This window comes from Electrona antarctica, assembly GCF_951216825.1.
Source record: "Electrona antarctica genome assembly, chromosome: 15".
In the NCBI taxonomy this organism is placed as follows: Eukaryota; Metazoa; Chordata; class Actinopteri; order Myctophiformes; family Myctophidae; genus Electrona; species Electrona antarctica.
In genome coordinates, this window is record NC_136796.1 from 11,841,096 (window position 1) to 11,862,660 (window position 21,565).

The following is a 21,565-nucleotide window of genomic DNA, read 5'->3' on the forward strand; positions in this document are numbered from 1 at the left end:
TGATGTATTGTATACAGACTAGAGACCAATAAACATCATGGATGAAACATGTACAAATGTGTTCGCTTTAATTAGTTACCATGAGTCATAAGTAGCAGCCTATAATTATAAGATGAAACCTGTTTACTGCCAGAAAATGTTTATTGTTTAATAATAAAAGCAGTCCCCTTTGCTCTTCAAAGGGGACTGTGTTTTCAACATTCAGAGAGTTATCCTTAATGAGATCATATCAGATATATTTTCATAGGCTTTTTGATTATACAATTTGAAATACTGAAGTATAGTGTCATTAGTGTGGTACTTTATCTTTATCAACCTTTTGAAGCTGTACATAACAAACGCTCACAGAGAAATAATGAATCAATAATTTTGATATTTTTTTATTCAATAGATTATATAAAATATTGCATTTATATCAGCATTTATTGGCAGGTGCAAGTTACAAACTTAAGTGGTTTCCTTAAAACAAATATAGCACACAATCCAGAATAACGTAGGCCTAAGAAATATTTGCAATGTATGTGCCCGAACAAAGAAAAAGGTAACATCAGATTGTATTACATCATTTGGTTTCTTTCATTGGTCCACGACAGAGTATAGATCACTGAGAGAGATTTATATACTTCACTCTATCTAAATTGTAAACCCTGCAGTAAATATCACGAAAGGGAGGACCACACCCCTTCGTCGACTCCAGCCCCATCTACAGCTCAGGTTTAGGTGGAGCTGTCCTCTCTGCACTGACTCAGCACTTCCAGCATTTTGTTCTGGATAGCCTCCACCCTCTTGCCCCACTTCTCCCTAACCTCGTCTTCATCGTCCTCGGTAACCGCCGTGTAGGCCATGAGGGCAATGAGGCCGATCTGGAAGAGGTGGCCCAGGTGGGAGCAGCGGTGTTCCATGATCTTTCGGTCACCCTCACAGTGGTCCAGGAACACCTTCAGTAGTGGCCTCCCGAACACCGTTCCGGTCCCCATTACACCGCGGTAGTACACGTCGAGACTCAGGTCACTCTTGTCCTTCTCATAAATGCTCGCATACTCCTCCATGTGGTCATTGGCATTCTCTGGATCTTTCTTCACGATCTTCACCATGTTGTTGAAGGCTTCATATTGGTGTTTGATGTACTCCTCATACTTGCCGAAGGTCTGGTTTACCTCATCGATGCGGATCTGCCGCAGGCACTGGCGGTTCTGTTCAGAAATGCTTGTGAGCTTGCTGTGGACTGCTTGGAAGTCCTTGTCGCAAGCGTGTGCCTCCTCACTCCCCAGGCCCTTGCGGACCACCCCGATCAGAGAGGAGACGATTCCAAACATGGGGTCGATGGAGGATGCAAAGGAGGTCGCCTTCTCCACACAGTTCAACACCTTGACCGCAGTCTTCTTCACCTGTTCTGCTTTAGCCATGGCTGCTGCTTATGGCTCCTCGACCTCCCACGAAACCCCAACGTCCAGACAAATTAGTCAGGAGGCTGAAATGAGAGAGGTGTAGCGTAATGTGAGTCTTTAGGAATATTGCACTCGAAGGTGTACACGAAGGTGTACATAATTGTGCATGCATAAGTCAAAATTTTAACAGTCTTCACGTTTTTCAGGTTTTACTTACAGTTTAAAGGATTGCTGTGGTATACTAATTTACTATCCTACGGTTACTTACAGTATAGTGTTACCAGGGAAACCCAGGGTACCTAAAGGGTCTGCACTAAACTATTTGCAAAAGGAGTCACTTTACATGCCGATTCTTAACAGCAGGGGAGAGGAGAGCAAGGCAATACAGCGTATAGGTCTGCCTGCTGTCTCTGGGTGTATGAATGAAGTACTCAATTATTAAATCATCAATAGGCCTAATGAGTATTATTGTAATATGAAAGGGTTATAATGATAACCTTTTGAATAATCTGAAGGAATGTAGACATTAAGGTGAAAAGGAAGATATCTGAGGAATTGGTTTGTGCATAGGCAATAGTCTTACTTAATGCATACTTCCCCACTAAAGTGAGTAACTGGTTCATAAAAACCAAGGCATCAGTTACTGTTGGAGCCAAAATGTTTTTCTATTTATTTTGTTTAGTTTTTATTTAAATTAATTGTTTGACCTTGATGACAATGACTTTGATGTCATTCTAATCGCAGTGGGTGGCCTCAATATATATACCTCATGGTGCAGATTAGAGGTGTGGCATTATTACTCGCCATGGCAACCACCACAGGGGGTGGTTACATATAGATACATGGTAGTGAGTGATGTGACCCAGGTGTGCAAGGGGAAAAGCCAAACCGAGCCGTTTTTGAATGTGAGTTTGATGCAATGATGCAGGTCGGCGTTCAATGCCTTTTGTTTTGAGTTTTTTGTATTAGAATTCTGACTGATGGAAAGAATGCTTATGATCAATAAATGGATTGACATATCTGACATGACAATTCTCTGGACATTGAATTACTCAAGCACGCATCTAAACTCGACTCAACCCAGTTGCCCCTTGCAATGTATAGCTACAGGTAAAGGCTTTACAGTTGCTCTTGTTATTTTTTCATTGACCTATACTCCGGTTAAGCGGGAGGGAGGCTACTTTCACTGTATTTGTGAATTTAGTCTATCATTTAGAGCTAATATTTAATAAATAATTTACACTTCGACTTAAGGTAAGGTAACTCATAATCTACAACAACGAGATGTTAGACAAATGTATGATTGTCAAATAGCCTACTATTATATGACTTAGGCTGTTTATCTGCAACATCTACAGTATTGAATCAAAAACAAAAACCGAGATGCATACCGGTAGCTGTCTCTCGTGAATATAGAGCATAATTATGCATCTAGGCCCATATGACCTAATGCAAGTATGAAGTGACCTGAGAGTAGGCTATTGTGTAAATTGTTAATGTACAGTAGTAGCCTATTAGGAGTTACCCCAGAAATCAAATCAGAAGATTGTTTTCATATGTTGAGTTGAGGGTAGGATGTGTGCTTGAGTGTATTATTAAATAAGCAAATAAATGTTAATACTATTATAATAATTATAAAATAATTATATTACACACATTAACTGTAATGAAGTATTGCTATAGCCTATAGCGGGCAAGCATTACTAATGTTTAGCTCACAAGCTGTAGGCTATACTAAAAGCAGACAATTATAATTGTCCACAGTTAAAGCTATGACCTATCAATCATCTGCTTGAAGGTTATACTGCCGGGGAAATATTATGTCAGAACAGTGGGTGTGTCTTCATACTAGTGTAACCTGAACATTTAAATAAACATATCCTCAAAGAGAAATTGTGTGATGGATGTATCATGTAAACCTGGCCTACAAGAAAGATACGACTAGGGAGGATAGTTTCTGGACACTAATACATTAAAACGCTCATTTGCATCGAGATTACATTAAAATCGAAACTAATTATTTTTTAGCTCCTACAAGGCTTAAGGCCCATTATTATGAAATCCTTTTCAATACGTTATTTGTTTTGCCCAGATTGCTCTGCATTTCCTGATTTCCAAATCAGTTATGTACATGTGATGTTGTCTCATAGTCATCATCAGAAGAAAAAAACATTTTCGGGAAGACAATTAAGCTACATGCGTTATTTGTTTTGATCATTCATAATGCTGCACACTCATTTCCTGATCTCGCATGTCTCATCTGTCTTTCATTTATGGTCTGCTATACATCTGTTCAAACCCAACACAGGATTCAGAGGTTAGGTCACAGTCACACATACATTCCATGTCCATTTGTTTACTTACCTGAGATAAAACAGCTGAAAGATATTCCTCTCAAAATCTGTCAGGCTTTCCTTTCCACCATTTTCCTCCTACTCGGACAAATATTAAAGACCCGCCCCTTTGTGCCATATAAGGTCATATGAATGCTGTAAACCGGACGTACAACTGTGTTCCGCGCCTAAAACTAGCCGATCTACAAGGCCACAACGCGTCGCGATGCGACGCGTTGTGGCCTTGTAGATCGGCTATTTTCGGCATTGGACACCGTCGTACGACTGAGTATGTCAAGCAGTAGTGACTCATGTTTGCCTACTGCTGATTGGGTGGATGTTCTGGTTATTAAGTGTATGCTGCGGCTGTAACCGCAGACTGTATCCAAACTCCAAAGCAAAAGGCTCATCCTCTCATTGTTTCAGTACCAATCATCGCCACACCTTCAGAACCTGCGTGGGTGAGGATGAGGAAATATATGTCTGAGGTCACCCATAGAACTTTAGGGCCAAAAGGACAGGGCTAGCAGCAGGGCTACTTGACAGCCATGTTTAAAGTTTCAGCATTGCATTGCGTTTTTGTCCTTTCTTAGACGTGATGGTGACCACCACGCCCAAGAAAAGACAAAACCGGTGCCTCCCATAAATATTTTAGCTATGGTCATGGCTTGTTGGATTTGAATGAGAAGAATCAAATTGACTCTCATAAAACTCCTTGAGCAGAATGAGGCTAATGACAAGTTTAGGAACTATTTTCCATCAGCACTTCTCATACTAAACAAAATGTCCTACAAATCTATTAATACAACAAATAAGACACAAAATAAAGATATCAAAAATAGCACTGACTTATACGAGATATTATTAATGGGATAAAGGAGATTTAAAACATTTGTAACATTTGCAGCAGCTGTTGAACCTTTGAACTTGAATATGTCAACCATCATCTCCACCCTTGATGGTGATGCATGGGAGTTGGGGGGCCTCTTCTTGCTCCTCCACCGGTAGCCCACCAGCCGCCACCACCAGGCACCAGCAGCTCCTCCGTCTTTCTCATGATTGTTGTCACCAGTGACTAGGGATATGGAGCTCGTTAATTTGTATTGATAACGATCACCTTATCGATCAGGCTTATCGAGCCAGGTTGTTATCGAGCCGATTATCGAGCATTTTCTATTATTTTGTGGAAAAATGGGAGATTAATAAATTCTGAACAGAACCAGTATATTTTACTAGGGCCTTCAACTACAGTACTTTTCTAACAAACGGAAGGCAATTGACCTTTTTACCAATAAAATAATATTAAAGGAACTGTTAACTGGTTAATACTGTATGTGTACAGACAGTGACTTTATTTTTATTTTTTTATCCCACGATTTTGTAACCCATTTTTCACCCCTGTGTCAATTATCTAATGTGATCCTGGGCTCTACACAGTACACACCCTCCGCCAACCTAGTCCCCATATATGGGGGACATGGGGAGAGCAACAGACTTGAACTCATGCTTCCTTCATGCCGGAGTGTCCAAGTTGCTCCTTTACACCTGACAGGGGGGAGTTTCCCTGGTTGGACGTAGCGCGTGGAAGGAACACGTTATTCCAACCAGTTCCTTTCCCCTCCATCAGGTGCCCCGGCTGGTCAGGGGGAGGCAGTTTAGAGACCAGGATTACTGCATGTTTTTGTGAGGGTACCTACCCTAGGGGACACCATGCAAACTCCACACAGAAAGGCCCTTTCTCTAGCTGTGAGGCGACAGCACTACCAACTGTGCCACCGTGCCCCAGACAGTGACTTTAAACACGTAATGTTGTTTACTCTGTTGGCAGGTATCAATACACTTTTAGACATGTTTGTGCCAGCGTGGGCGATTATCTTGATCGCCTCTTGTCTTGATTGTTTAAACATGACGTCATGGGCCGCTATGCTCAATAACAGGCTTGATAAGCTTGATAAGCTTGTTTTCGGAATTTTCCGGGTAGGCCTATTGGTTATCGAGCTCCATCCCTACCAGTGACACCACCACACTTCTACAGGGGCTCTGTATTCATCCTCATTCTCATCCATGATGCAACTGACAAATGGAGGAGTTATCAGAAAACCTCTGAGGTAGCACATGCCCGAGTTTAAGCCGATGTCAGAAGTGTAGAGGGTGAACAGGTAAGGTGGCATTGGTCTTCGAGGAGCTATGTTTCTGATAAGGCCTTTCTGATAAGACATTCCATTAAAATCATATTGTGAACACACAAGAGTGTTCACAATATGGGAAATTTACACATGCACTTTTTTCTGTCTTTTGTCACAGTAAAAATAACTTATATATAAAGATTGATCTGACTGCTTTTTGCAGAAGGATGTTTAGCTCGCTGCTGCAGTCACGCATACGTGTGGTGAGGGCAGAAGAGGACAGGACATGCTTGTGATAATTTTTGACCTCATTGACTGATAGGAGAGAAACGTGGGAAAATAGTCATCTGCACACGCACACACTGCACATGTCAGTCATATTTACTATTGATAGTGTGTAGATAGGCTACTGTATATCCATTCATAAATACTGTACATTGGAAATAGATTCATGCATGGATTCACTGGTGATACATTGCACATTTATACATCGTGCGTTCACACTTAATGTTGTGACGAGTTGTGAGCTTGTAGATCTGCTATTTGTTGCTAAATGTTAATGTACCATTTGTTCCCAAAAAGCTCAATAAAAAAAACTATTTTGATTACATAATGTCGTTGCAGACTGCAGAGGAGATAATATTGACCGGTATAGTTTGGCCTTCACCTCAGCTCCAAGAAACTGTGTGAAAATGGTCATCTGCACAAGTTTCCACAGTTCCACAGTTTCCACAGTACCTTTTATGCCCTATACTGGAAATTAAATTAATTTTGAATGTGATCCCTGTCAGCATGTTTCTACTTTATTACTTAACCTTTTGGTGAAGGTTTAATTTGTTATAATATATCTGGTAATACATTATTTATAATAAATATATATTTGTAATACATTAAAACATTATTTATTAATATATAAAGATAGATGATCACTCAAATATATATAAATATAAATAATAACAATTACCTATACTACTACTACTACTAATAATAATAATAATAATATCTTAAGTAGAATTAAGAGCAGTTGTACAGATATCCCAGGCAAAATAAATATTAGCAGGAAGGAACTTTTTTTTTAAAGCCTTTAATGTAAGGTGGCTGCAAAGTTAAAAGGATGCAATACAGCATATTTAGACCACATACAGTAGCTGGTCTTCACATGGACATAATATACTGTATTTGTGCCAATGCATGGGACATCTGTTTTCTTGTTTGGATATATCTTGGTTCATAATGTTCCAAGAGCATCAGATATACTTTTCCAAATACTTTGTACTCACTCGAGCACCTGTGGTTGCTTGTTCTGCTGTTTAATTATACAGAAAGGTTTTCAGGTAAAATGTTGCTAAATAAATTATAACCTATGAACATCAAACCAGTATCACCATTACAACGTGTGTGTGTGTGTGTGTGTGTGTGTGTGTGTGTGTGTGTGTGTGTGTGTGTGTGTGTGTGTGTGTGTGTGTGTGTGTGTGTGTGTGTGTGTGTGTGTGTGTGTGTGTGTGTGTGTGTGTGTGTGTGTGTGTGTGTGTGTGTGGTGTCATTATACGACGCATGTGTTTGTTGTGAGCTCGCTCAGCTGTGTATTCTGAAAGAGAATGGCCTGGCGTGATCAATTCAGAGAGCCCACCTCACCGCCCGCCCCAACCCTCTGACGTTGGACCTAGAGGCTTTACCATGGCATGTGCTACATCAACATCCCAGGTCAGTGTGCTGGCTCTGACAGTTCATCTCTGTCCCCCCTCTCTCTCTCTCTCTCCTGCTCCTCTCCCTCAGTCTCTAACTCCGTCCGGACCTTCCGGCTGAGGACACCCACCAACCGGCTTCAGGTAAGACTGGACCTATAGGAAAACTTCAGGAGCTAGAAGAGCATTGTGTGGGACGACCTATTGGTTTTTATTTCGGGAAATGCTCTGGAGGGGTGAGACGAGTTCACTCACACTCTCAGCCTGCATGGGCTCTGACCTTTGTTCCCACCTTTTCCGATTGGGTGTTATGCTTTTGGGATTGGAAATGTTTTCTGTGCAACATGTGGGTTATCATAATGTGGGAATCACTTGGACTATGGGTATTCACATTTTATATTGTTCATATTCCAACCCGTCAGTAATGGATCTAAGTGTCAAATTCACAGTGGCAAGAAAATATAGTGTAAGTAAAATATTATGTCCCTTAAGTAGTCATGGCAAATATTCATGATTATTATTATTATTATTATTATTATTATTATTACTTTCACCCGCATTTATGTAAAAATGTCTGCTGTGAAAAAGGTCCAAGAACTATTGAAATGAGATGGGGGGGTGTTTATTTACCAAGCTTATGTAAGGTTTCCGCAAAGATAAAGTAAATGATTTGTATATCATGTAGTGGAAAATGCATTGGGTCTACTCCAGTCTCTCCATATCAACATCCCTAGAAAGTACTTTAAACAGTTTGATAGAATCTGTACAAAGTTTTTATGGAATGGGAAACGGGCTCGGCAAGCCAAACTTCAGCTCCCACTGGAAAAAGGGGACTGGGACTTCCCAATTTATTCTTCTATCACTACGCCTTTAGCCTACAAGACACCTGGCTCACACTCTTCCACCTCTTACCGGTTTATCCTCAAAAAAGTCTCCCCGGGCTCAAGCGCATTTACAAGAAACATGGAAAACAATATGTCAAATTTTCAAAACAAACACATACCTCAACTCAGGCGAAATCCTAAATTGCATATTAATAAAGCTTAATTTTTATGGAAGGAATGGGTCAATAAAGGAATTCTTACTTTGGGCCACTTTTACAAAGAAGAGACTCTAAAATCATTTGATGACCTTGTTACAGAATTTGGCCTTCCCAGATCTACATTCTGGCAATATTTGCAATTAATGCACTTACTTATGTGGAGTATTTGGTTCACCCAGAACTCCGCCTCAACATTCTGAGTTGTTGGATGGCATCACCATGGTGTTTGGTACAGGGCATGAGGCCTCATTTTACTATTCTAACATCTTCATTGAAAACGCCATGGTACCTGTGTCGAAAACATCATGGGAGAGAGATTTGAATATAGACATTGGAGAGGAGGAGTGGGATGAAATCTGCAAAAATTCAACACCAATGTCTAAAGAATCAGATTGATTCAATTTAAAATTCTCAACCGCTTCTATTGGACACTCTCACGGTTGCACAGACTTGGTCTTAAGGACACAGATTAGTGCTGGAAGTGCAAGGACCCATCATCGGTGGACACCCTAGTTCACGGCTCACGGTCATAATTGTATCTTAGAAATGACAAAGGTTGATTTTCCCTTCTGCCCTATATAGTACTGTGACAATGGCCCCCAGAAATTGGCATACCCCTACCGGGCTTAGGACCAAACTGATAGATTTATAACTGAGGCTAGGGAAATAGCCTAGAGAGCAAATACCTCGACCTTATAAGACTTCACTGGAAAAGTGAGAACACCAGGTATCAATGACACAAAAGATGAACTTAGAGTAATGTAAAAAAACCTGAAAGGAGTTTTGACACAAGACACAAGTTCTTAAAGTATTCCTCAGATTTCTTTTAGTTTTCTTTCTTCAGATTCAGAGCGTGTACAGTTGTAAAGGATAGAGGAGAGAGAATTCTCCTAAGTGCTCTGAATGTCCACATATCATTTTGCACAAACATATATACTGAAAAACATGTCATTGATTAGGATTCAGCTGTCACATTTCAATAGGCTGAAAGGTCCCATCAGGGTAAGATGTCATCAGGCTGTCATGGGCGTCCGATGGTCTGAATCCTGTTTTCGACTTTAATCACGTTCCGTGATTAGGATTCTGTTGTTGTTCATTTAGCTCATAGGGTGAGAGTGTATGTTTATCCTCATCTTTAAGAGCAAGGTTGTCGTCTGGTAGTTTTCCATGTTTCTCCATTGAATCTTATTTCCCTTTTGGGTATAATGAACATGACAATCTGGAGTGGGCGACAGCTGATAGTGGAATTAATACACATGCAAATATTGATATAACATCACTGTGTGACAGGGCAGTCCTGTTCACCAGATACAATAAAGAAATACAAGGTCTTTTTTAACATAGTAATAAGATGTGAACATAAAATAAGAAACAGTACATCATATGGTAAGAAAATACCCATCAACTCCCACATCTGGTCACATATTAGACCATGTTAAAAAATCAACACATAATTATTTTTCAACTATCGAGGCTCCTTCTCAGTTTTACCCAGTAGCGTCATCTGTATGCTGGGTTTAGACAATGATCTAAAAGTGACTATTGGGCAGGCAACAATGGCTTATAATGTAAGTAAATAACTCATGGAAAGCATAAAGGACTGTATAAAGGACTGTATATATACATAAGTGTGAACAGGATAGGCCAATATATCATAAGTGATGAAGCAGAAACATCAATCCACAAGCCCCCCCGCAGATGCACCACAATCATTGTACCTTGAGATGTGTGTGTGTGAACAGAGAGCCACGGGCCCTCTCTGTCACACTGACCAACCTGTCTACTGGTATGCATGTGTCTCTCCGTAGTCTTTTCCTTCCATTTCTCTCCATTTCTCCTCATTTCTCCTCATTTCTCCTTCCTCATGTGTTTCCTGGTTGTCCTGTTGGTATCTGGGGAATCTTAAGGTCAAATCATACCTGTGCTAGTCCCACATCTGGCTCATTCATAGCATGGATTTAAAATTATTATTTTTGTTTGGGGTCCTTTTCGATGTCCATGCTATCAGAGTTATATGTAATAATTTTAACCTCTGGACCATGGTCGCGTGGGATAGCAGAAAGACTCGCCCATGGCTCCCTGAGCAACCACGGAGCCCTCTGCTGAAAGACAATTGTCTGGAGACAAAGACACTTGCACAGAAAAATCTATCTACTAATGGATATAGCACAATGATTATGGTACATACTTTGGGACAACACATGAAAAATGTCACTTTCTTCATCAGATACGATACACCATACCCACCTGTTCCTTAATATAGAGTGAATTTTATTTCTCATCTCCCAATTGACCCTTATATTATTTTAATTTAATTCCCTGAAGATTGATTATTGATTATTGATCACATTTGACACTTCATCCACAAAACGTGATGGAGTTGATGGATCTGGTAGATCTGCTAGATTGGTATTTTTGTGGACTTGTGTCAATATGTTTCCTTTTGGCCCAGACCGTGTTCATCTTGCCCTTTGACCATCGGTTTTATCATCAGCCTACTGCCTGTTTACTCTGGGTTGTTCTCCTTATCCTATTTATGTCATGTCATCATCTCAGACCTATATTATCCGTTATATTATTATATCATCAGGGTTGCCTGACGCCAAGTTAAGATTTACTGTCTGCCTGTAGTCACAAAAGTTAGCTGGCATATTGAGAGGTCTATTTGGATAAACACTGCATGTATTTGACCTTGATGCCTAGTGAGAGAAGAGATAGCTGCTCCGGGAGCATTTCTCTCTGTAAAGAGTCCACAGCTAGCCGGGAAGAAATGTTATCTTCAGGTTGCCATAGCAACGCCAGCCTCAGTGCTTTCCCGGCCTATGGCTTTCAATGACGGACCTAAGGAAGTTGTCCCAATATCAGTCCCATCATCTATGTGCTGGTCCAATGAGCGCTCGACACCTATGTGCCAGCGTGGCATAGTGGAAATTAACTGTGTACTCAGCCAATGAAATGTGTATCAACAATAATTATTCTACAGTATTAATGCCTTTGAAATGAATTGTTCGAGAGAGAGAACCCTGTGCAGTTTGTCGCACAGGGTGAGAGTTTTTTGTAATTTGGCTGTGTGTGGATCTGTCCTGTCTCTCTGATCTGAAAATGAATAGACATTAATCATATACTGCTGACTGGACAATCCTTCTTCCTGGTGGTTTCATCTTTTAATTGGGTACAAGGTATTTTTCTAAAAGAGTATTTCCTGCTTAAAGTAATCCTGTTAAAACTAATTGATAACTTGGTCATAGGCTCTCTGCCTAGTTGTGGTGCTGAGTATTCCTCCGTACTTTTAAATACTTTCTTAGAAGTATTTTTTTATAGCCCTGTGTAGCTCAGTAATTCAGTATAATACAGTCCTTTATATCTTTGGTCCCTTCTGCATTTTATATGCAACTAAATGGTTTTATCTTCATTATAAATCCATCACAAACACAACATAGTTTTTCCTCATCTATAAGGCCTCCCATACATTAAATGGATTCTTGTATAAAAAATATTTTACTGTAAAAGTGGTGAAATTGATATTTAAATTTATACACCTCAAACTAAAAATGAAGCCTGTCCGTCTGGGGGTTGATGAATATAAACTCATGTAGAGTCACAATGGAAGCTCTGAGAGGTTTAAAATGTGGCATATTGGAAGCCAGGACATCCCTCTACATTCTAGAAAAAGAATAATGTCAATATGTGAATGTAAATATGAGATATAGTCATTTGAACACATACCTACAATAGGCGGAAATGTAAATCTATATAGTGTCTTCTTTACTTTGCAGTGACTCTGACATGGAGTGTCATAGCATAGCATAGCTATAGCATACTCGTGGAGTTATGGCACTAAACGTAAATTGTGTCCCAAATGGGGGGAATAAAACAGTTCTAATGAAATCGACAGCATTAGTTGGTGTGGTTGCTCTAGGCAACACACTATTGTTCTCTGTCCGATATTTTTTTGCCAGAAAAGTGCTTTTTGAGGGAGGTTTAATGTTTTTATTAGTTCAATGTTTGTTTTAAAAACGCCATTGCCAATGAAGGGAACATTTGCGTCATATTGTCCCTCATTACGTCTTGTCTCTTTATTGTTAATGGCATTTAATGTGTTGGCACTGTTTTACATTACCATTACATCACCTAATCAACATGAGTTAGACTTTAATATATTAGCGCCCCTCACTTCATAGTCACACAGGTGTGATTTTTGTTAACTTTTGCACAACAGAAAAGTGAAGCTTTTTGTCATATGCTTCACACACTGTTGTCATCACAATATAGAATACAAACGGTAACAGTTCCCAGGACCTTATATTCTTTGTGACTCACGTCAGTGCAACTACACTTTGACTTGCGTAGAAGAAGTTCCAAAAATGTATGAAATCCCAAATCCCAAACAAGAAATTGTGAAAAGAATATATGCAGCTGCAACAATACTGCAGAGAAATGCAGGCCTACAATAGAACTACTATTATATAGCATACCTGGATGAGGGTGCTCAATGATCAATAAACTTTACTTTATTTAGAAAAGCAATGTACAGTAACTTTTCACATCCCTTATACAAAACAAACACAATCAATTCTCATATTTTCCCCATGTCCTGTGTCCCTCTTAAGTTCTACCAGTATTAATAAGACAATACTTATGGAACAATGCAATTAAAGAGCTTGGTTTCCCTCATCCAGGTGTGCTAAATAATAGTTAGGTAGTTCTATTGTATGGCTGCATTTCTCTCTGTAGCCTACTATTGTTGAAGCTGCATACTTTCACAATTTCGCATTTGTGACATTTCATATATTTTAGGGACTTCTACTCAAGTGAATTTGTTATAATTTCCCCACCCTTGCATAAGTGAAGTCAAAATAAAACTAATCTGTTTGATACTGTAGATTTCATTTAGGACTGCTTTATTTCCTCCCATTTGGGAAACCATATACGTTTAGTGCCATAACTCCATGTATATTCAAGCTACAGTTACACAATTGGTATTGCTGGATTCAGCAGAACCACACCTTCCATACAACATATGTGTTGCTATGACAATCCATGTCAGAGTCACTACAAAGTAAAGAAGATACTCTACATAGATTTACATTTCCGCCTATTGTAGGTATGTGTTCAAATGTCTATATCTCATATTTACATTCACATATTGACATTATTCTTTTTGTAGAATGTAGAGGGGTGTCCTGGCTTCAAGTATGCCAAGTTGTAAACCTCTCAGAGCTTCCATTGTGACTCTACATGAGTTTATATGCCTTAATCCCCAGACGGACAGGCTGTATTTTTACTTTGGGGTGTATAACTTTAAATATCAATTTCACCACTTGCAGTAAAATATTTTTATACAAGAATCCATTTCATGTATGGGAGGCCTTAGAGATGAGGAAAAACTATGTTGTGTTTGGTCCTAAGCCCGGTGGGGGTATCTCAAAAACTAAAGCTCTTTTTGACTGTTCGTCACAGGACTATATAGGCTTTATATACTGGGTGACCCAAAGCAGGTTGCTCATTGTGATTATGTAGATTTCATCCTCACGGCTATCATGATTGGTAGACAGATTTTGATGATTTTGAAAGCGGCGGGGAGTCCCTCGTTTCAAGAGTGGTTTGTGGAGATTGGCAGGGTTGTGGCATATGAAGAAATGGCATATAGGAGGTCTGACAGACTGGATAAATATATCCGTAAATGGGGAGGATATATAATGCATACTGCAGAGATCCCAATGTGGTGTGAGCGCAACATACTTCTTTTTGTCTTTAGTTTTTTGGATTTTTTGGATATAGTGTAAATTAATATTACCCAGGTTCAAATGGCACTGTCTTACTTTCTTCTCCTTTTCTTTTTTATTGTTTTTTTATTGTAGTGTAGTGTAGTGTAGTGTAGTGTAGTGTAGTGTAGTGTAGTGTAGTGTAGTGTATATTATTTTATTTTATTGTCTGTATTCTATTATCTTTTCTGTAAAAGTGAGTTTTGGTGTATTGTATTTACTTTTTTGTTTTGTTTTATTTGTTTGTGGCATATGAATATTTATTTGTTACTTACTTGTTTGTATGATTCTTTTATTCTTTTATCCTTTGTGCTTAAACTGAAAAAAGCAATACAACTTTGAATCATAAAAAAAGAAAATGCCTTAAAAAGATAATTTCCGATGGAATTATAAATGTTGTGTTGTTTGCTTTGCTTTGATTACAGATCCTGTCATCAAAACTGGGATAATCAGGAATGATGAACGGCACACAACAAGCTCCCGTAAAAACATTATTGGAACTGATGCTCCTTGCAGGGTGAGTATATTGAATCAGCTAAAGTATAAATATATCATCAGGAGTAGGCATAAGTTTGGTCTTGGGTCAATTTGTTTCTAAGCATTAGATGGCGGGCCAGAAGACTCATTTAAGAAATTGAACTTGCCACAGACAAGTTTTTGTCACTGTATATATTCCCACATAAAATCTGTCCTCCTAATCCGCCCATCCTAATTATTAGTAGGAGTGAGTGTTTTTACATTTTGACACTTGTTTTGGCAATGTAAATGTACCTTTGAATTTAATTGAATTGAATCGAATTGGGTGCTATAAAAGACATATATATTTCTCTGCGTGTGTAATAAACTCCTATCCTCTGCCCTGCAACCACATTTCACATACTCAAGGCTGTGAGGTCAGTGGAAAAAGTCCACCCTGCTAAACTCTCTCATGCAAGCTCTGTATAAACAAATGCAAGGATACTTGTATCATCAATATACACATGTTATTTTATTTAGCAGTAGAGAGGTGTCCAAAGCAATGCAAATAGAGTTGTTCCTTCTTTGAACACAGGCGTGCTGCTAAGGTGGCAATTTGAATCACTCGCGAGGGCCCATTCCCCTCCCAGCACATCTCTGGAGGGACCACCCCGTTTGTCAGGCCAGATAACAGTATTATCACTAGCAGGCCTGTTGCCTACCACTGCAGCTGTTTATAGATGGTGACTTTAACTCCATGTACTGTATCCTGCTGAACCATGTTTTTTTTAGAGCTATCGTTCTGGGTGACGGTGCCATACAGAGACCCGACTACGATGACACATCCAGCCCTGAGTTCATCAACTCCTCCTGGATGGCAGGCATCCCTGACAGCCTCCCGTTATCTGAAGTGAACATGCCTGGAACTCACAACACCATGGCGCTGCATGGCGGGCACATTGCCGAATGCCAGTCCTGGGCCCTGGCGTCTCAGCTTCGTGCTGGTGTCCGTTTCCTTGACATACGTGTGCGTCATGTTAAGGGGAACCTGACCATCCATCACGGTGTGTCCTACCAGCGGGCACACTTTGGCCATGTGCTAGAGGGAGTAGTCGACTTCCTCAATGAGTACCCAACGGAAACGGTGGTGATGCGCCTGAGGGAGGAGTTCAGTGAGACCTATGACATCTATGGTGCTGTGGTGAACTACATCCACCGCTACGCTCACTGGGATCTGCTGTGGCACAGCCGTCAAATGCCCACCATGGGCCAGGCACGGGGAAGGCTCATTGTCCTGCAAGACTTTGCCGGGCCAGATTTGGGAATGCGCTACCGTTCCCTGGACATCGCGGATAACTGGAGTGTAGGCATACGTTCTAAAAGCCTCATTGACAGATAACACACAGTTAATTCCTCAGTGTTCATTTAACCCTGAGAGTTCACAAATGGGCCCATTTAGTTCCACTGTACACTCATAATTAAATTAACACTCAGGATTATGCAGTGCAGATTTTTCTGTTGAAAATCACTTATTTGTGAGACAAAGTATAGCCTAAATGAGACATAACTATATGGTAATATATATTCATTATTGCCTGGAAAACTGATGTTTAGAGATGATTACTATTACTAAGCTGTTTGTCCCCCTGCAGGTACCCACACTGCTGCATGTGGCAGAGAAATGGCAAAGTGTGTATGAGCACCTAGAGGCTGCGCCCAAGGGAAACAAAGCACAGATGTTTCTCACCTATGCCAGTGGAGCCGGTGTCTTCACCTACCCCAGTGCCATTGCACAGCGTATCAATCGCAGACTTTTCGACTACTTGGATGCCAAGATGGGTCAGAAACAACGCATTGGAATCATTACCATGGACTACCCTGCTGCTCCTCTCCTTCAAATGATCATTGACTTCAACTGAGAAAGGATACTGTGTAGTCTTATTTATACTCGGTAGTACGACTGTGTCGCAAAGCGGCAAGCTTGTGCAAAAGAGAATAAATTAAGCTTAACCCAATTCACAGCAAGGCTGAGAACTATGTACATTGTTCACTGATAAGTCTGACCAAACAATTATTTTTCTATTCTATATCTAGTGTTTTTATTCCCAACTTCTCATATTAGCCAAGTTATTATTGGAGACTGTAAATAAGACAATGGGACCCACCATCATTCTTTTAACCCACGATAACAAAACCAAATGATTCTATAAAGGAAACAGAGCTATGTTGTAAACATTCCTAGTAATTGCCATGTCAGTTTTAGTTCCTGGTGAAATACAATAATACAAAAGTGCATAGAGGAGCACTACCTGGTGGGAGAGATGTGCTCTTCGGCTGGAGAAAATCAGTAGACAAAGAAAAGCACAAATAACAATAAACAAAAACCTACCTGTCAGAGTTACCATTATAATGCCTTTATTTAAATAAACACGTTCAAGGTTTAAAACATTAAAAAAGAAAGAAAGAAAAAAAACTGTATTGTACTTTATTTCAGCTTCATGGCCTTCGGGAGTCAAGCAAGCTGCAACTCAAGAATGCACTCAATTATCCATGATTTGTCTAAATATGCAGATATCGTTAAAATGATGGGTACAGAACAATGATGTCAAACAGACAATGAGTTATGTCATTAGAAACAAGGAAAGGACAATGATGAGAAACCCAAAAGGTGTCAAATATCAAAAACAGCGTTGTTTGGTGTACAGTACACCTTTTTCATAGCAAAAAAACAAAACCATAAAAAAGAACAGAACATGAAGAGAGATAGAGAGATAACAGAACAAATTAATGTGAATGGAAATTATGTTGAGGCATTCATTGAATTGGATTCATGCAAACGGAATGTATAAAATAAATAGGGAATATAATAATATTCTAATTGACAAGAGTAGCACACAGAAGTCTTGCAAAAATAATTTGGCAAGTGGTCATGTCACATCATGTGTCCTAACATCCGGCCTGAAAACTAGAGGATGTTGCGAAGTTGACTTGCTGATTGCAATCAGTAGCTGCACTATCGCCCATGCATGCTGTACCCTCAACGAACATAAACTATAAGGTTTCCATCCTGGAAAGCGCACAGGTGAGGCATACTATATGATCAGAAGTAAGTTATTGCATTCCATATTCTTCAGTATTCAATATTATTAATTGATGCTATGCACCTGTGTATCATCCATCATTTGCAAAGGATGTGCACCATTTTCTGTTTGTTCACTAAACAGAAAAAACAGAACGTTATGTTTGATCAGCTCATTCATTCTGTAACATTTGTGTGTTTATCTTCTTGGTATGTCACTATTTTAAAGTGGTCTGCTACTGCTGCAGCTACTCTTGTCACCATTGTGTTCTACTTGCTTTACTCCAGGCAGTGAGCAGACATTGAAGATGGAATCCCAACCACAACATCCAGTACTGACAGCAATAGGAGGTTTGTTCTTAATTTTCTTTCTACTTTGTTTATCCCCATTCTTTTGCATTCATGTTTTGTCATTTTATCTGTTAAAAAATGACTACGCGCTTTACGTTTCCAAATCAGTACTACATATTGACGTTACACCATCTCTTCCCAAAATACTTTATTTTGATGAGAAATGTCCAGACCCCAAATAAGAACATAATTTATATATAGTAGTATATAAGTAATAAAATGGTAGAAAATAAGTAATAGTAAACATTTCTGACAAGTACCATGCTAGTATATCTAAATAACACTCTGAAAGGCTCTGGCGCTGATTGTTGTATTTAACCCTATGTCCCACTCTCCTTACCTCTTACAGTTGTGGTGAATATCATTATATTGATGGTTATGATCACAGCTATTGGATTTGGTAGGTTTATTTCTTCCCAAGCACTGTAAAAGAAAATCACATTTCTTCACGTTTCCTTGTATTCGTAATATTCTAAATATCTCCTGCAATATCTCTTAGGGATCAGGCATTTTAATAACTGTCCTGTGCAACCATGCATCCCTATCTACCTGACTGTGGCTGGAGTGTCCACCACCATCTGTATCGTTCTGAGCCACTGCATCAAATACTCAAGGCTGCAAGGCACTGTTAGCATTCTGTGTTCGTCTCTCATCACTGTCCTTTACCTCTTCAACTTTGGCTGGTTCATCTCAGGTGAGAGAGGGAGGGAAAGTACGAACGTAAAGAGATTCAAATAGTCTTTTCCCATTTAGGTTTCTGAAGCAATAACTGTTTATGCAGTACAATTCTCACTATATGATTGTAATCTGTTTATTTGGTGCTTGATTGTATTTGATTCACTGAAAAAAGGCATAGTATTGCTTTCATTTTGAAGGCAAATTGACTTTACTTCATTTTATATCACATCATTGCATGGTGATGCCAAACCTGGAATGTAATCCACAAGGACTGTAAAGTTATTTGCATGTTATGACGAACTTCTGTTTGTACTTCTAGGCACTGTGTGGGTATTTGCCATATATCCTCCCAACTACCTCCCGTCAACCGGGGATGTTGGATACTGCCAGAAAACTGTCTACCAATTTGCATTATTTTTAATTAGCCTGTGGTGGCTACTCTGGATTGGAATGCTCATTGGCGGTATCTGCTTTCTTTTCTTCATCTGTGCTATGAGTGTCAAGACACGCCATTTGTCACGTATGTACAAGTACAATCACAATGCCCCTTATGGAGCAACAGATGATTTGCAGGGCAACAGTGCTTGAGTGAGTGGGCCCTATAGGCTGCTTTGAAATGGTAAGGTTGTTGGTTTGTAGTGCAGCCTGGACCAAAAATGTGTTTATTATTATGATCTGAAACAGTCTAGAATTTCAGCTACAGTACCAATCAAATACCAATAAAAAAAAGAGACAGATATGTGACAATTATGACACTGTGCTACCTACTTTGTAGTGTTTTGTAGTAGTGGCAGAGGGTGGTCCTTGTAGTAGCTGCAAAACAGGAAGTAAAACTTCCTCAACTCAACAGCCGTTACCAGTTTGTCTCATTTTCTAAAAATGTGTTGAAATTTAGCATACTTTACATGCAAAGTGCAGTGTATATTGTGTATATTGTCCCTGCCCTGACCACTGTTGTACAGCACTTTGTAACTGTTGTTTTGATAAGTGCTTTATAAATAAAATGTACTTACTTACTTACACACTGTGCATTTTACTGCAGTTATATTATTTTTGTTGTCATGTGCTCACATTCTTTATGGTTATAATTTACAGTAATGTAATATGTTTCTACTGCTACTGTACTGCTACTACTTTTCTCATTGCTGTTCCCCCATGTAAAGGGTAAAGGCTGCCCTTGAAAATGAAAGTTATATCTAGTGCATTTCTTTTTATAAAGAGGAAAAGGAAAAACACCCAGGGGCTGCACCTCTCCATTCTAGTTAGGCCCTCTTCTCAAAGTTAGTTGGGGTATAGGATGTCTGTCTAGTCTAGTGGCCACTGGCCAGTACAGATCTGCTCAAGTCAAGTGTGAGAATCTGCTGGGTTTGAAATTCATGACTCTCTCTCTCTCTCTGCCCTTCATCATTTCCTGTCTCTACAGTCTACACTGAGTCTATGTTTTTATAAACAGCTATAGTGTAGATTCTGTCTGAACACAAACATTAAATGTCATTGACAATGAATGGAGAATTTCCGTCATATGTGCCTGAGCAAATCGGCAGTCGGTATGTCTCTCGGTATGTCAGTGCAAACCCTTGGCCTGGTGACATAGGCCTATGGATGATGTACGATTATAAGAGAGGCCCTCACTTCACACGGGTGTGATTTTTTTCTACTTTGTTTGTCAATACTATGAAAGTGTACAGAAATTGAATGCAAATGGATTTGTAGCAACCAAGAAGTAAAGCTATTTTAATAATAATTTGATAATATTAGCCTACTTGATTATAATTATTATCTGATATGACTGATAATAATATATTAGGCTATTATATATCTTTTTTTAAATCTTAGTGTCTTTCTGTTGCTACTATGATACCTCACCTCTGGGGATCTCAATCAATCAATCAATCAATCAATCAATCAATCCATCCATCCATCCATGTTTTGATGAATTGAAAATGGTTGTAAACAAGTTTTTGTAGCCTCGGTACCAAGGCGTTAACAGTTGTTGTATTGTCTTTGTGCTTTCTTTTGATACTGTTAATAAAAACTTCAATCAATCAATCAAATTTCAATTTGAAAGATTGTCTTTCAGTTGGTGGTATTTATTACCGTAGGAAGACGATGCATGTGAATAACTGACACTGACTCACCGTCTCCACACCTTAGCGCAAAACGTTCTTAAACTGCGCACTTCTTAAAGGCTGGTACAGCCAGCTGTACCAGTTTACTGTTATGTGGCTTATTTCTACCCTATAATGTTTTCAGATACATATTTTAGCGTGATGATTAAGTTGAAACCGAGTAATACACTGTCTGGATGTTATCTGGAATGGGAATAAAAACGGAGGATTTCTGTAATCAATAGCAGCTGTGCTGCACGGATGCGCACATATTGGAGAGGATACGGGTGAGCTTCATTTTTATTGGCTTTTATCGATGTTGGCCTCGACACGTCATCACGCAGCACGTTTTCGTTTTCAGGAAGTAATACAAAATATATTTTTATGGACTTTTGATATAAAAACACACAAAAATTAGAATTTTCCCATTTTTTTGGCATCCATTGTTAGGTATGCTCATATGATGACCACGGAGATGGTCTAAAAGTGTGAAAAACGTATTTTTCATTTCACTACACCTTTAAGCTGTGCGCAGCTTAAATTCTGAGTTTTTA

At 39.3% G+C, this 21,565-nt stretch overlaps 3 protein-coding genes across 5 annotated transcripts; 2 read left to right on the forward strand and 1 right to left on the reverse strand.

The window, feature by feature from the left end:
• Window positions 1–362: 362 nt before the first annotated feature.
• Window positions 363–3,895, reverse strand: rpz2 (rapunzel 2). The gene is made up of 2 exons (XM_079522777.1): window positions 3,753–3,895; window positions 363–1,471 (listed from the first exon to the last, which is right to left on the reverse strand). Exon 2 carries the CDS (start codon window positions 1,404–1,406, stop codon window positions 717–719), a length of 690 nt encoding a protein of 229 aa, XP_079378903.1. The 5' UTR covers window positions 1,407–1,471; window positions 3,753–3,895; the 3' UTR covers window positions 363–716.
• Window positions 2,460–17,152, forward strand: LOC306938552 (1-phosphatidylinositol phosphodiesterase). 2 transcript variants are annotated; one of them, XM_079522775.1, is made up of 5 exons: window positions 2,460–2,498; window positions 7,427–7,551; window positions 14,765–14,856; window positions 15,588–16,158; window positions 16,448–17,152. In XM_079522775.1, exons 3-5 carry the CDS (start codon window positions 14,795–14,797, stop codon window positions 16,712–16,714), a joined length of 900 nt encoding a protein of 299 aa, XP_079378901.1. In that variant the 5' UTR covers window positions 2,460–2,498; window positions 7,427–7,551; window positions 14,765–14,794; the 3' UTR covers window positions 16,715–17,152. The 2 variants fall into 2 exon arrangements, with proteins under 2 accessions (XP_079378901.1, XP_079378902.1); XM_079522776.1 differs by lacking the exons at window positions 2,460–2,498; window positions 7,427–7,551 and adding an exon at window positions 7,651–7,676.
• A 656-nt stretch (window positions 17,153–17,808) lies between these two features.
• LOC306938355 (transmembrane protein 272-like) lies at window positions 17,809–19,813 on the forward strand. Of its 2 annotated transcripts, none has more exons than XM_079522486.1 (5): window positions 17,809–17,877; window positions 18,163–18,225; window positions 18,575–18,625; window positions 18,725–18,919; window positions 19,223–19,813. In XM_079522486.1, the coding sequence occupies exons 2-5, from the start codon at window positions 18,183–18,185 to the stop codon at window positions 19,489–19,491; spliced, it is 558 nt and encodes a 185-aa protein (XP_079378612.1). In that variant the 5' UTR covers window positions 17,809–17,877; window positions 18,163–18,182; the 3' UTR covers window positions 19,492–19,813. The 2 variants fall into 2 exon arrangements, with proteins under 2 accessions (XP_079378612.1, XP_079378611.1); XM_079522485.1 differs by having other exon boundaries at window positions 17,831–17,901.
• The last annotated feature ends 1,752 nt before the right edge of the window (window positions 19,814–21,565 follow it).

What these genes read in the sequence shown, in the direction of transcription:
- rpz2 (XM_079522777.1), bottom strand. Translation starts at nt 1,406, where the DNA reads ATGGCTAAAGCAGAACAGGTGAAGAAGACTGCGGTCAAGGTGTTGAAC.
- LOC306938552 (XM_079522775.1), top strand. Translation starts at nt 14,795, where the DNA reads ATGATGAACGGCACACAACAAGCTCCCGTAAAAACATTATTGGAACTG. An exon ending in GAACTGATGCTCCTTGCAGG is followed by an intron (nt 14,857 to 15,587) that starts GTGAGTATATTG and finishes TGTTTTTTTTAG; the next exon opens with AGCTATCGTTCTGGGTGACG. An exon ending in ACATCGCGGATAACTGGAGT is followed by an intron (nt 16,159 to 16,447) that starts GTAGGCATACGT and finishes GTCCCCCTGCAG; the next exon opens with GTACCCACACTGCTGCATGT.
- LOC306938355 (XM_079522485.1), top strand. An exon ending in AGTACTGACAGCAATAGGAG is followed by an intron (nt 18,226 to 18,574) that starts GTTTGTTCTTAA and finishes TACCTCTTACAG; the next exon opens with TTGTGGTGAATATCATTATA. An exon ending in CTTTGGCTGGTTCATCTCAG is followed by an intron (nt 18,920 to 19,222) that starts GTGAGAGAGGGA and finishes TTGTACTTCTAG; the next exon opens with GCACTGTGTGGGTATTTGCC.